The 15,757-nt window shown below is 62.2% G+C and overlaps 1 protein-coding gene across 2 annotated transcripts in view; it reads right to left on the bottom strand.

Moving 5' to 3' along the window:
• TFE3 (transcription factor binding to IGHM enhancer 3) overlaps positions 1-15,746 on the bottom strand; it is a 60,782-nt gene extending 45,036 nt beyond the window's left edge. Inside the window, exons 1-2 of one of the 2 annotated variants that reach the window (XM_075581441.1) lie at positions 15,248-15,746; positions 7,238-7,351 (exon numbers count right to left, since the gene is read on the bottom strand). In XM_075581441.1, coding sequence (XP_075437556.1) covers positions 7,238-7,351; positions 15,248-15,357 — 224 coding nt within the window. In that variant the 5' untranslated portion in view covers positions 15,358-15,746. The remainder of the gene's footprint in view (positions 1-7,237; positions 7,352-15,247) is intronic. The other variant, XM_075581440.1, reaches the window with a different exon arrangement.
• Between the last annotated feature and the right edge of the window lie 11 nt (positions 15,747-15,757).

Genomic DNA, 15,757 nt, shown 5'->3' with positions numbered 1-15,757 from the left:
CACATACTGCCGCTGGGACGCATACTGCCGCTGGGACACATACTGCCGCAGGCACGCATACTGCCGCTGGCACGCATACTGCCGCTGGGACGCATACTGCCGCTGGCACACATACTGCCGCTGACACACATACTGCCGCGGGCACACATACTGCCGCGGGCACACATACTGCCGCTGGCACACATACTGCCACGGGCACGCACACATACTGCCGCGGGCACGCATACTGCCGCGGGCACGCATACTGCCGCGGGCACACATACTGCCGCGGGCACACATACTGCCGCAGGCACGCACACATACTGCCGCTGGCACGCACACATACTGCCGCGGGCACACATACTGCCGCGGGCACACATACTGCCGTAGGCACGCACACATACTGCCGCGGGCACGCACACATACTGCCGCTGACACACATACTGCCGCTGGCACACATACTGCCGCGGGCACACATACTGCCGCAGGCACACATACTGCCGCTGGCACGCATACTGCCGCTGGCACGCACACATACTGCCGCGGGCACACATACTGCCGCTGGGACGCATACTGCCGCGGGCACGCATACTGCCGCGGGCACACATACTGCCGCTGGCACACATACTTGCGCTGGGACACATACTGCCGCGGGCACACATACTGCCGCGGGCACGCATACTGCAGCGGGCACACATACTGCCGCTGGCACACATACTGCCGCTGACACACATACTGCAGCGGGCACACATACTGCCGCGGGCACACATACTGCCGCGGGCACGCACACATACTGCTGCGGGCACACATACTGCCGCGGGCACACATACTGCCGCAAACACACATACTGCCGCTGACACACATACTGCCGCGGGCACACATACTGCCGCGGGCACACATACTGCCGCGGGCACACATACTGCCGCTGGCACACATACTGCCGCAGACACACATACTGCCGCAGGCACACATACTGCCGCGGGCACGCATACTGCCGCGGGCACGCATACTGCCGCGGGCACGCATACTGCCGCTGGGACACATACTGCCGCTGGGACACATACTGCCGCTGACACACATACTGCCGCTGGCACACATACTGCCGCTGGCACGCATACTGCCGCTGGCACGCATACTGCCGCTGGCACACATACTGCCGCTGGCACACATACTGCCGCGGGCACGCATACTGCCGCGGGCACACATACTGCCGCGGGCACACATACTGCCGCTGGGACACATACTGCCGCGGGCACACATACTGCCGCGGGCACGCACACATACTGCCGCGGGCACACATACTGCCGCTGGCACGCATACTGCCGCTGGCACGCACACATACTGCCGCTGGGACACATACTGCCGCGGGCACACATACTGCCGCTGGGACACATACTGCCGCGGGCACACATACTGCCGCTGGGGCACATACTGCCGCAGGCACACATACTGCCGCGGGCACACATACTGCCGCTGGGACACATACTGCCGCTGGGACACATACTGCCGCGGGCACACATACTGCCGCGGGCACGCACACATACTGCCGCGGGCACACATACTGCCGCTGGCACGCATACTGCCGCGGGCACACATACTGCCGCTGGGACACATACTGCCGCTGGGACACATACTGCCGCGGGCACACATACTGCCGCGGGCACACATACTGCCGCGGGCACGCACACATACTGCCGCTGGGACACATACTGCCGCGGGCACACATACTGCCGCGGGCACACATACTGCCGCGGGCACACATACTGCCGCTGGGACGCATACTGCCGCGGGCACGCATACTGCCGCTGGGACACATACTGCCGCGGGCACACATACTGCCGCTGGCACACATACTGCCGCTGGCACACATACTGCCGCTGGCACACATACTGCCGCGGGCACACATACTGCCGCTGACACACATACTGCCGCTGACACACATACTGCCGCGGGCACACATACTGCCGCTGGCACACATACTGCCGCTGGGACGCATACTGCCGCGGGCACGCATACTGCCGCTGGGACACATACTGCCGCGGGCACACATACTGCCGCTGGCACACATACTGCCGCTGGCACACATACTGCCGCTGGCACACATACTGCCGCGGGCACACATACTGCCGCGGGCACGCATACTGCCGCGGGCACGCACACATACTGCCGCGGGCACACATACTGCCGCAGGCACGCATACTGCCGCGGGCACGCACACATACTGCTGCTGGCACGCATACTGCCGCGGGCACGCATACTGCCGCTGGCACGCATACTGCCGCGGGCACGCATACTGCCGCGGGCACACATACTGCCGCGGGCACACATACTGCCGCGGGCACACATACTGCCGCGGGCACACATACTGCCGCTGGCACGCATACTGCCGCTGGCACGCATACTGCCGCTGGCACACATACTGCCGCTGGCACACATACTGCCGCTGGCACACATACTGCCGCGGGCACACATACTGCCGCTGGCACACATACTGCCGCTGGGACACATACTGCCGCTGACACGCATACTGCCGCTGGCACGCATACTGCCGCTGGCACGCATACTGCCGCTGGCACGCATACTGCCGCGGGCACGCATACTGCCGCTGGCACGCATACTGCCGCTGGCACGCATACTGCCGCTGGCACGCATACTGCCGCTGGCACGCATACTGCCGCTGGCACGCATACTGCCGCTGGGACGCATACTGCCGCTGGCACGCATACTGCCGCTGACACGCATACTGCCGCGGGCACACATACTGCCGCAGGCACACATACTGCCGCTGGCACACATACTGCCACGGGCACGCACACATACTGCCGCGGGCACGCATACTGCCGCGGGCACGCATACTGCCGCGGGCACACATACTGCCGCGGGCACACATACTGCCGCAGGCACGCACACATACTGCCGCTGGCACGCACACATACTGCCGCGGGCACACATACTGCCGCAGGCACGCACACATACTGCCGCTGGCACGCACACATACTGCCGCTGGCACGCATACTGCCGCTGGCACACATACTGCCGCGGGCACACATACTGCCGCAGGCACACATACTGCCGCTGGCACACATACTGCCACACATACTGCCACGGGCACGCACACATACTGCCGCGGGCACGCATACTGCCGCGGGCACGCATACTGCCGCGGGCACACATACTGCCGCGGGCACACATACTGCCGCAGGCACGCACACATACTGCCGCTGGCACGCACACATACTGCCGCGGGCACACATACTGCCGCGGGCACACATACTGCCGCAGGCACGCACACATACTGCCGCTGGCACGCACACATACTGCCGCGGGCACACATACTGCCGCAGGCACGCACACATACTGCCGCGGGCACGCACACATACTGCCGCTGACACACATACTGCCGCTGGCACACATACTGCCGCGGGCACACATACTGCCGCTGGCACGCATACTGCCGCTGGGACACATACTGCCGCTGGCACGCACACATACTGCCGCGGGCACACATACTGCCGCTGGGACGCATACTGCTGCGGGCACGCATACTGCCGCGGGCACGCATACTGCCGCGGGCACGCATACTGCTGCGGGCACACATACTGCCGCGGGCACACATACTGCCGCGGGCACACATACTGCCGCTGGGACACATACTGCCGCTGGGACACATACTGCCGCGGGCACACATACTGCCGCGGGCACACATACTGCCGCGGGCACGCACACATACTGCCGCGGGCACACATACTGCCGCTGGCACGCATACTGCCGCGGGCACGCACACATACTGCCGCGGGCACACATACTGCTGTCTTTCCCTTGTCTGTCCGTCCCCTGTGTGTCCTTTCCCCCGTGCGTCCTGTCTCTCTGTCCCCCGTGCGTCCTGTCTGTCCCCCGTGCGTCCTGTCTGTCCCCCGTGCGTCCTGTCTGTCCCCCGTGCGTCCTGTCTGTCCCCCGTGCGTCCTGTCTGTCCCCCGTGCGTCCTGTCTGTCCCCCGTGCGTCCTGTCTGTCCCCCGTGCGTCCTGTCTGTCCCCCGTGCGTCCTGTCTGTCCCCCGTGCGTCCCGTCTGTCCCCCGTGCGTCCCGTCTGTCCCCCGTGCGTCCCGTCTGTCCCCCGTGCGTCCCGTCTGTCCCCCGTGCGTCCCGTCTGTCCCCCGTGCGTCCCGTCTGTCCCCCGTGCGTCCCGTCTGTCCCCCGTGCGTCCCGTCTGTCCCCCGTGCGTCCCGTCTGTCCCCCGTGCGTCCCGTCTGTCCCCCGTGCGTCCCGTCTGTCCCCCGTGCGTCCCGTCTGTCCCCCGTGCGTCCCGTCTGTCCCCCGTGCGTCCCGTCTGTCCCCCGTGCGTCCCGTCTGTCCCCCGTGCGTCCCGTCTGTTCCCCGTGCGTCCCGTCTGTCCCCCGTGCGTCCCGTCTGTCCCCCGTGACCCCTGTCTGTCCCCCGTGACCCCTGTCTGTCCCCCGTGACCCCTGTCTGTCCCCCGTGACCCCTGTCTGTCCCCCGTGACCCCTGTCTGTCCCCGTGACCCCTGTCTGTCCCCGTGACCCCTGTCTGTCCCCGTGACCCCTGTCTGTCCCCGTGACCCCTGTCTGTCCCCGTGACCCCTGTCCGTCCCAGTGTGTCCGTCTCCCCTGTCTGTCTGTCCCCTGTCTGTCCCCCATGTCCCCTGTCTGTCCCCCATGTCCCCTGTCTGTCCCCCATGTCCCCTGTCTGTCCCCCATGTCCCCTGTCTGTCCCCCATGTCCCCTGTCTGTCCCCCATGTCCCCTGTCTGTCCCCCATGTCCCCTGTCTGTCCCCTGTCTGTCCCCTGTCTGTCCCCCATGTCCCCTGTCTGTCCCCGTGTCCCCTGTCCGTCCCTGTGTGTCCGTCCCCTGCGTGTCCCCTGCCTGTCCCCTGCCTGTCCCCGTGTCCCCTGTCCGTCCCCTGCCTGTCCCCGTGTCCCCTATCTGTCCCCTGCCTGTCCCCCGGGTCCCCTGCCTGTCCCCCATGTCCCCTGCCTGTCCCCGTGTCCCCTGTCCGTCCCCTGCCTGTCCCCGTGTCCCCTGTCTGTCCCCCGTGTCCCCTGTCTGTCCCCCGTCTGTCCCCCGTGTCCCCTGCCTGTCCCCCGTGTCCCCTGCCTGTCCCCCGTGTCCCCTGCCTGTCCCCGTGTCCCCTGCCTGTCCCCCGTATCCCCTGCCTGTCCCCCGTATCCCCTGCCTGTCCCCTGTCTGTCCCCCGTGTCCCCTGTCTGTCCCCTGTCTGTCCCCCGTGTCCCCTGTCTGTCCCCCGTGTCCCCTGCATGTCCCCTGCCTGTCCCCTGCCTGTCCCCGTGTCCCCTGTCTGTCCCCGTGTCCCCTGCCTGTCCCCCGTATCCCCTGCCTGTCCCCCGTATCCCCTGCCTGTCCCCCGTATCCCCTGCCTGTCCCCTGTCTGTCCCCTGCCTGTCCCCTGTCTGTCCCCCGTGTCCCCTGTCTGTCCCCCGTGTCCCCGTGTCCCCTGCCTGTCCCCTGCCTGTCCCCGTGTCCCCTGTCTGTCCCCGTGTCCCCTGTCTGTCCCCCGCCTGTCCCCCGCCTGTCCCCGTGTCCCCTGTCTGTCCCCCGTCTCCCCTGCATGTCCCCCGCCTGTCCCCGTGTCCCCTGCCTGTCCCCGTGTCCCCTGCCTGTCCCCCGTGTCCCCTGCCTGTCCCCGTGTCCCCTGCCTGTCCCCGTGTCCCCAGTCTGTCCCCTGCCTGTCCCCGTGTCCCCTGCCTGTCCCCGTGTCCCCTGCCTGTCCCCGTGTCCCCTGCCTGTCCCCCGTGTCCCCTGCCTGTCCCCGTGTCCCCTGTCTGTCCCCCGTGTCCCCTGCCTGTCCCCGTGTCCCCTGCCTGTCCCCTGCCTGTCCCCTGCCTGTCCCCTGTGTCCCCTGCCTGTCCCCCGTGTCCCCTGCCTGTCCCCCGCCTGTCCCCCGTCTGTCCCCTGCCTGTCCCCCGTCTGTCCCCTGCCTGTCCCCCGTCTGTCCCCTGCCTGTCCCCCGTCTGTCCCCTGCCTGTCCCCGGTGTCCCCTGCCTGTCCCCGTGTCCCCTGCCTGTCCCCGTGTCCCCTGCCTGTCCCCGTGTCCCCTGCCTGTCCCCGTGTCCCCTGCCTGTCCCCCGTGCCCCCTGCCTGTCCCCCGTGCCCCCTGCCTGTCCCCCGTGTCCCCTGCCTGTCCCCCGTGTCCCCTGCCTGTCCCCCGTGTCCCCTGCCTGTCCCCTGCCTGTCCCCTGTCTGTCCCCTCTCGGTCCCCCGTGTCCCCTGCCTGTCCCCGTGTCCCCTGCCTGTCCCCGTGTCCCCTGCCTGTCCCCGTGTCCCCTGCCTGTCCCCTGCCTGTCCCCGTGTCCCCTGCCTGTCCCCTGTGTCCCCTGCCTGTCCCCGTGTCCTCTGCCTGTCCCCGTGTCCCCTGCCTGTCCCCGTGTCCCCTGCCTGTCCCCGTGTCCCCTGCCTGTCCCCGTGTCCCCTGCCTGTCCCCGTGTCCCCTGCCTGTCCCCCGTGTCCCCTGCCTGTCTCCGTGTCCCCTGCCTGTCCCCGTGTCCCCTGCCTGTCCCCTGCCTGTCCCCGTGTCCCCTGCCTGTCCCCCGTGTCCCCTGCCTGTCCCCGTGTCCCCTGCCTGTCCCCTGCCTGTCCCCCGTGTCCCCTGCCTGTCCCCCGTGTCCCCTGCCTATCCCCGTGTCCCCTGCCTGTCCCCTGCCTGTCCCCTGCCTGTCCCCCGTGTCCCCTGCCTGTCCCCCGTGTTCCCTGCCTGTCCCCCGTGTCCCCTGCCTGTCCCCCGCCTGTCCCCCGTGTCCCCTGCCTGTCCCCCGTGTCCCCTGCCTGTCCCCCGTGTCCCCTGCCTGTCCCCCGTGTCCCCTGTCTGTCCCCTGCCTGTCCCCGTGTCCCCTGCCTGTCCCCCGTGTCCCCTGCCTGTCCCCCGTGTCCCCTGCCTGTCCCCGTGTCCCCTGCCTGTCCCCGTGTCCCCTGCCTGTCCCCGTGTCCCCTGCCTGTCCCCGTGTCCCCTGCCTGTCCCCCGTGTCCCCAGTCTGTCCCCTGCCTGTCCCCGTGTCCCCTGCCGGTCCCCGTGTCCCCTGCCGGTCCCCGTGTCCCCTGCCTGTCCCCGTGTCCCCTGCCTGTCCCCGTGTCCCCTGCCTGTCCCCGTGTCCCCTGCCTGTCCCCGTGTCCCCTGCCTGTCCCCGTGTCCCCTGCCTGTCCCCTGTGTCCCCTGCCTGTCCCCGTGTCCCCTGCCTGTCCCCTGCCTGTCCCCGTGTCCCTGTCCGTCCCTGTGTCCCCGCCTCACCTGGCAGGGATGGGCTGGCTCTTTAACTCGTAGAACTTTTCCTCACTCTGCTCCAGCACGGCCTCCTCATCAATGTCTGCCACGATGCCGGACTCCGGCAGGAGGGGGCTCAGACTGCGGGGCAAGGAGAAGACATTCAGACTGCCCAGCTCCGCACGCCACACAGATAGCCCTCCCACCCTGACTCCCAGCATGGGAAGGATGGCGAGGCTGGGGTGCTGGTGAAGCTGGGGAGCTGGAGAGACTGGAGATGCTGGGAGGGTGGGGAGTCTGGAATGGCTGGGGAGGCTTGCGAGGGTGGGGAGCTGGTGAGGCTGCTGTGGCTGGGGAGGCTTGCGAGGATGGGGGGCTGGGGAGTTGGTGGGGAGACTGGGCAGGGTGGAGAGACTGGTGAGACTGGTGAGACTGGGGAGACTGGCGAGGGTGGGGAGACTGGCGAGGGTGGGGAGACTGGCGAGGGTGGGGAGACTGGCGAGGGTGGGGAGACTGGCGAGGGTGGGGAGACTGGCGAGGGTGGGGAGACTGGGGAGACTTGCGAGGGTGGGGAGACTGGGGAGGGTGGGGAGACTGGGGAGGGTGGAGAGACTGGGGAGACTGGCGAGGGTGGGGAGACTGGGGACTGCCATAAAGGGCCCCCTGCTTACAGGTACCTCTTTGGACTTAGGGGTCATAGTTTGGTAAAAGGCCTATCCTCCCAGCCCTGCAGAGCAGTGTGAGTGTGAGTGAGCCCTTACACAGGGATAGGTGGGTAAGGTGGGATAGGTGGGTAAGGGGCGTATCCTCCCAGCCCTGCAGATAGGGACAGGGGAGAGTGAGTTACCCCTTACACAGGGATAGGTGGGTAAGGGGCGTATCCCCCCAGCCCTGCAGATAGAGACAGAGTGAGTTATCCCTTACACAGGGGTAGGTGGGTAAGGGGAGTATCCTCCCAGCCCTGCAGATAGGGACGGGGGAGTGAGTTATCCCTTACACAGGGATAGGTGGGTAAGGGGCGTATCCTCCCAGCCCTGCAGATAGGGACTGGGAGAGTGAGTTATCCCTTACACAGGGATAGGTGGGTAAGGGGCGTATCCCCCCTGTCCTGCAGATAGGGACTGAGGAGTGAGTTACCCCTTACACAGGGATAGGTGGGTAAGGGGCGTATCCTCCCAGCCCTGCAGATAGGGACCGGGGATGTGAGTTATCCCTTACACAGGGATAGGTGGGTAAGGAGCGTATCCCCCCTGTCTGCAGATAGGGACTGAGGAGTGAGTTACCCCTTACACAGGGATAGGTGGGTAAGGGGCGTATCCTCCCAGCCCTGCAGATAGGGACCGGGGATGTGAGTTATCCCTTACACAGGGATAGGTGGGTAAGAGGCGTATCGTCCCAGCCCTGCAGATAGGGACTGAGGAGTGAGTTACCCCTTACACAGGGATAGGTGGGTAAGGGGCGTATCCTCCCAGCCCTGCAGATAGGGACCGGGGATGTGAGTTATCCCTTACACAGAGATAGGTGGGTAAGGAGCGTATCCCCCCTGTCTGCAGATAGGGACTGAGGAGTGAGTTACCCCTTACACAGGGATAGGTGGGTAAGGGGCGTATCCTCCCAGCCCTGCAGATAGGGACCGGGGATGTGAGTTATCCCTTACACAGGGATAGGTGGGTAAGAGGCGTATCCTCCCAGCCCTGCAGATAGGGACTGGGAGAGTGAGTTATCCCTTACACAGGGTTAGGTGGGTAAGGGGCGTATCCTCCCAGCCCTGCAGATAGGGACCGGGGATGTGAGTTATCCCTTACACAGGGATAGGTGGGTAAGAGGCGTATCCTCCCAGCCCTGCAGATAGGGACTGGGAGAGTGAGTTACCCCTTACACAGGGATAGGTGGGTAAGGGGCGTATCCTCCCAGCCCTGCAGATAGGGACGGGGGAGTGAGTTACCCCTTACACAGGGATAGGTGGGTAAGGGGCGTATCCTCCCAGCCCTGCAGATAGGGACTGGGAGAGTGAGTTATCCCTTACACAGGGATAGGTGGGTAAGGGACGTATCCTCCCAGCCCTGCAGATAGGGACGGGGGAAGTGAGTTATCATTACACAGGGATAGGTGGGTAAGGGGCGTATCCTCCCAGCCCTGCAGATAGGGACTGGGGGAGTGAGTTACCCCTTACACAGGTGGGTAAGGGGCGTATCCTCACAGCCCTGCAGATAGGGACTGGGGGAGTGAGTTATCATTACACAGGGATAGGTGGGTAAGGGGCGTATCCTCCCAGCCCTGCAGATAGGGACTGGGGGAGTGAGTTACCCCTTACACAGGGATAGGTGGGTAAGGAGCGTATCCTCCCAGCCCTGCAGATAGGGACTGGGAGAGTGAGTTATCCCTTACACAGGGATAGGTGGGTAAGGAGCGTATCCTCCCAGCCCTGCAGATAGGGACTGGGAGAGTGAGTTACCCCTTACACAGGGATAGGTGGGTAAGGGGCGTATCCTCCCAGCCCTGCAGATAGGGACGGGGGAGTGAGTTACCCCTTACACAGGGATAGGTGGGTAAGGGGCGTATCCTCCCAGCCCTGCAGATAGGGACTGGGGGAGTGAGTTACCCCTTACACAGGGATAGGTGGGTAAGTGGTGTATCCCCCCAGCCCTGCAGATAGGGACTGGGAGAGTGAGTTACCCCTTACACAAGGATAGGTGGGTAAGGGGCGTATCCTCCCAGCCCTGCAGATAGGGACTGGGAGAGTGAGTTATCCCTTACACAGGGATAGGTGGGTAAGGAGCGTATCCTCCCAGCCCTGCAGATAGGGACTGAGGAGTGAGTTACCCCTTACACAGGGATAGGTGGGTAAGGGGCGTATCCTCCCAGCCCTGCAGATAGGGACCGGGGATGTGAGTTATCCCTTACACAGGGATAGGTGGGTAAGGGGCGTATCCCCCCAGCCCTGCAGATAGGGACTGGGAGAGTGAGTTACCCCTTACACAGGGATAGGTGGGTAAGGGGCGTATCCCCCCAGCCCTGCAGATAGGGACTGGGAGAGTGAGTTATCCTTTACACAGGGATAGGTGGGTAAGGGACGTATCCTCCCAGCCCTGCAGATAGGGACGGGGGAGTGAGTTATCCCTTACACAGGGATAGGTGGGTAAGGAGCGTATCCTCCCAGCCCTGCAGATAGGGACTGGGAGAGGGAGTTATCCCTTACACAGGGATAGGTGGGTAAGGGACGTATCCTCCCAGCCCTGCAGATAGGGACTGGGGGAGTGAGTTACCCCTTACACAGGGATAGGTGGGTAAGGGACGTATCCTCCCAGCCCTGCAGATAGGGACGGGGAGAGTGAGTTATCCCTTACACAGGGATAGGTGGGTAAGGGGCGTATCCTCCCAGCCCTGCAGATAGGGACTGGGGGAGTGAGTTATCCCTTACACAGGGATAGGTGGGTAAGGGGCGTATCCTCCCAGCCCTGCAGATAGGGACGGGGAGAGTGAGTTATCCCTTACACAGGGATAGGTGGGTAAGGGGCGTATCCTCCCAGCCCTGCAGATAGGGACTGGGGGAGTGAGTTATCCCTTACACAGGGATAGGTGGGTAAGGGGCGTATCCTCCCAGCCCTGCAGATAGGGACTGGGGGAGTGAGTTATCCCTTACACAGGGATAGGTGGGTAAGGTGGGATAGGTGGGTAAGGGGCGTATCCCCCCAGCCCTGCAGATAGGGACTGGGAGAGTGAGTTATCCCTTACACAGGGATAGGTGGGTAAGGGACGTATCCTCCCAGCCCTGCAGATAGGGACTGGGGAGTGAGTTATCCCTTACACAGGGATAGGTGGGTAAGGGGCGTATCCTCCCAGCCCTGCAGATAGGGACTGGGGGAGTGAGTTATCCCTTACACAGGGATAGGTGGGTAAGGGACGTATCCTCCCAGCCCTGCAGATAGGGACTGGGAGAGTGAGTTATCCCTTACACAGGGATAGGTGGGTAAGAGGCGTATCCTCCCAGCCCTGCAGATAGGGACGGGGAGAGTGAGTTATCCCTTACACAGGGATAGGTGGGTAAGGGGCGTATCCCCCCAGCCCTGCAGATAGGGACGGGGAGAGTGAGTTATCCCTTACACAGGGATAGGTGGGTAAGGGGCGTATCCTCCCAGCCCTGCAGATAGGGACTGGGAGAGTGAGTTACCCCTTACACAGGGATAGGTGGGTAAGGAGCGTATCCTCCCAGCCCTGCAGATAGGGACTGGGGAAGTGAGTTATCCCTTACACAGGGATAGGTGGGTAAGGGGCGTATCCCCCCAGCCCTGCAGATAGGGACTGGGAGAGTGAGTTATCCCTTACACAGGGATAGGTGGGTAAGGGGCGTATCCTCCCAGCCCTGCAGATAGGGACGGGGGGAGTGAGTTATCCCTCACACAGGGATAGGTGGGTAAGGGACGTATCCTCCCAGTCCTGCAGAGAGGGACTGGGGAGTGAGTTATCTCATACACAGGGATAGGTGGGTAAGGAGCGTATCCTCCCAGCCCTGCAGATAGGGACTAGGAGAGTGAGTTATCCCTTACACAGGGATAGGTGGGTAAGGGGCGTATCCCCCCAGCCCTGCAGATAGGGACTGGGGGAGTGAGTTATCCCTTACACAGGGATAGGTGGGTAAGGGGCGTATCCCCCCAGCCCTGCAGATAGGGACAGGGAGAGTGAGTTATCCCTCACACAGGGATAGGTGGGTAAGGGACGTATCCTCCCAGCCCTGCAGATAGGGACTGGGGAGTGAGTTATCTCATACACAGGGATAGGTGGGTAAGGGGCGTATCCTCCCAGCCCTGCAGATAGGGACGGGGGGAGTGAGTTATCCCTTACACAGGGATAGGTGGGTAAGGGGCGTATCCTCCCAGCCCTGCAGATAGGGACGGGGGGAGTGAGTTATCCCTCACACAGGGATAGGTGGGTAAGGGACGTATCCTCCCAGCCCTGCAGATAGGGACTGGGGAGTGAGTTATCTCATACACAGGGATAGGTGGGTAAGGGGCGTATCCTCCCAGCCCTGCAGATAGGGACTGGGGAGTGAGTTACCCCTTACACAGGGATAGGTGGGTAAGGGACGTATCCTCCCAGCCCTGCAGATAGGGACTGGGGAGTGAGTTACCCCTTACACAGGGATAGGTGGGTAAGGGGCGTATCCTCCCAGCCCTGCAGATAGGGACTGGGGAGTGAGTTACCCCTTACACAGGGATAGGTGGGTAAGGGGTGTATCCTCCCAGCCCTGCAGATAGGGACTGGGGAAGTGAGTTATCCCTCACACAGGGATAGGTGGGTAAGGGGCGTATCCTCCCAGCCCTGCAGATAGGGACTGGGGAGTGAGTTACCCCTTACACAGGGATAGGTGGGTAAGGGGTGTATCCTCCCAGCCCTGCAGATAGGGACTGGGGAAGTGAGTTACCCCTTACACAGGGATAGGTGGGTAAGGAGCGTATCCTCCCAGCCCTGCAGATGTCTCACACTGACACACACACCTCTGCACATGTCTCACACTGACACACACACCTCTGCACATGTCTCACACTGACACACACACACACACACCTCTGCACATGTCTTACACTGACACACACACACCTCTGCACATGTCTCACACTGACACACACACACACACACACCTCTGCGCATGTCTCACACTGACACATACACACACCTCTGCGCATGTCTCACACTGACACACACACACACACACCTCTGCACATGTCTCACACTGACACACACACACACACACACCTCTGCACATGTCTTACACTGACACACACACACCTCTGCACATGTCTCACACTGACACACACACACACACACACACACACCTCTGCGCATGTCTCACACTGACACATACACACACCTCTGCGCATGTCTCACACTGACACACACACACACACCTCTGCACATGTCTCCTACAGGCTGCTAACGAAGTACAAGACCGCAGGAACGCCTGAGTAGCCAGTGTCCCCCACAGAGCAGCATGAGGCCCTGAAGGCCAGTGATAGCCCTCGGACTGAACGCTCTTGTCCAAGCGAGGTTGGAGAGAGAAATGTATCTGCGCACACGCTCACGCGCTCACCATACAGGCGGCCTACAGAGGAATGGAAACGCGTCGGCGAACTTCGCTGTGTAACCCCTTCCCTGCCAGAGCCCTGCAGAGCGGCAGGTGAGTGTGTAACCCTTTCCCTGCCAGAGCCCCAGGTGAGTGTGTAAGCTCAGGTCACAGGGTGAGTGTGTAAGCTCAGGTCACAGGGTGAGTGTGTAACCCTTACCCTGCCAGAGCCCCACAGAGCGTCGCTGTGTAACCCCTTCCCTGCCAGAGCCCCAGGTGAGTGTGTAAGCTCAGGTCGCAGGGTGAGTGTGTAAGCTCAGGTCACAGGGTGAGTTCATGTGGATATAAATACATAGAATAGATCGTGTCCTTGTTGTTTTCATCCTGTTTCTGAATGACTAAGCAGAAGCAGAGTATTGCTTCATACACACAGCTTCCTCTGTAGGGTCACTGCGCGCACACACACACACACACACACACACACACACACACACACACACACACACACACACACACACACACACACACACATCCCTCTGTAGGGTCACTACACACACACACATCCCTCTGTAGGGTCACTGCGCGCACACACACACACATCCCTCTGTAGGGTCACTGCACACACACACACACACATCTTCCTCTGTAGGGTCACTACACACACACACACACACACACACACACACACACACACACATCCCTCTGTAGGGTCACTGCACACACAGCTCTGTCCTACACACAGCTCCCTCTGTAGGGTCACTACACACACACACACACACACACACACACATCCCTCTGTAGGGTCACTGCACACACAGCTCTGTCCTACACACAGCTCCCTCTGCTATTCCAGCACTTCCCGCACACACACAGCTCCCTCTGTGAGAGAGAGGAGGGCACAGGGTGGTATATACAGAGAGAGGAGGGCACAGGGCGGTATATACAGAGAGAGGAGGGCACAGGGCGGTATATAGAGAGAGAGGAGGGCACAGGGCAGTATATACAGAGAGAGGAGGGCACAGGGCGGTATATACAGAGAGAGGAGGGCACAGGGCGGTATATACAGAGGAGGAGGGCACAGGGCGGTATATACAGAGAGAGGAGGGCACAGGGCGGTATATACAGAGAGAGGAGGGCACAGGGCGGTATATACAGAGAGAGGAGGGCACAGGGCGGTATATACAGAGATTGGAGGGCACAGGGTGGTATATAGAGAGAGAGGAGGGCACAGGGCGGTATATACAGAGAGAGGAGGGCACAGGGCGGTATATACAGAGAGAGGAGGGCACAGGGCGGTATATACAGAGAGAGGAGGGCACAGGGCGGTATATACAGAGAGAGGAGGGCACAGGGCGGTATATACAGAGAGGAGGGCACAGGGCGGTATATACAGAGAGAGGAGGGCACAGGGCGGTATATACAGAGAGAGGAGGGCACAGGGCGGTATATACAGAGGAGGGCACAGGGCGGTATATACAGAGAGAGGAGGGCACAGGGCGGTATATACAGAGAGAGGAGAGCACAGGGCGGTATATACAGAGAGAGGAGGGCACAGGGCAGTATATACAGAGAGAGGAGGGCACAGGGCGGTATATACAGAGAGAGGAGGGCACAGGGCGGTATATACAGAGAGAGGAGGGCACAGGACGGTATATACAGAGAGAGGAGGGCACAGGGCGGTATATACAGAGAGAGGAGGGCACAGGGCGGTATATACAGAGAGAGGAGGGCACAGGGCGGTATATACAGAGAGAGGAGGGCACAGGGTGGTATATACCGAGAGAGAAGGGCACAGGGCTGTATATACAGAGAGAGAGGAGGCACAGGGCGGTATATATAGAGAGAGGAGGGCACAGGGCGGTATATAGAGAGAGAGGAGGGCACAGGGCGGTATATAGAGAGAGAGGAGGGCACAGGGCGGTATATATATATATATATATATATATATATATATATATAGCGGTAGTGAGTAGTACCTGAGCAGCTGGATAGTGTCAGTACCGGAGCCGGGCGGAACCAGCACATATACCGCGCGCTGCAGGGGGCGCTGCACTCCGGGGGTCCCACCGCCTCCTACATGAGACATCGCGGGGACCCTCGCACTCTACCGACTGTCTCTCTCTCTCTCTCTGTGTCCGACTGTCTCTCTCTCTCTGTCCGACTGTCTCTCTCTCTCTCTCTGTCCGACTGTCTCTCTCTCTCTCTCTCTCTCTGTCCGACTGTCTCTCTCTCTGTCCGACTGTCTCTCTCTCTCTGTCCGACTGTCTCTCTCTCTGTCCGACTGTCTCTCTCTCTCTGTCCGACTGTCTCTCTCTCTCTGTCCGACTGTCTCTCTCTCTCTCTGTCCGACTGTCTCTCTCTCTCTGTCCGACTGTCTCTCTCTCTCTGTCCGACTGTCTCTCTCTCTCTCTCTCTCTCGCTGTCCGACTGTCTCTCTCTCGCTGTCCGACTGTCTCCGTCCCCCTCTCACTGTCTGTCCCCCCTCT

Source organism: Ascaphus truei, unplaced genomic scaffold, assembly GCF_040206685.1.
Source record: "Ascaphus truei isolate aAscTru1 unplaced genomic scaffold, aAscTru1.hap1 HAP1_SCAFFOLD_1319, whole genome shotgun sequence".
Classification (NCBI taxonomy): domain Eukaryota; kingdom Metazoa; phylum Chordata; class Amphibia; order Anura; family Ascaphidae; genus Ascaphus; species Ascaphus truei.
This window is presented reverse-complemented; position numbering and strand designations above follow the sequence as displayed.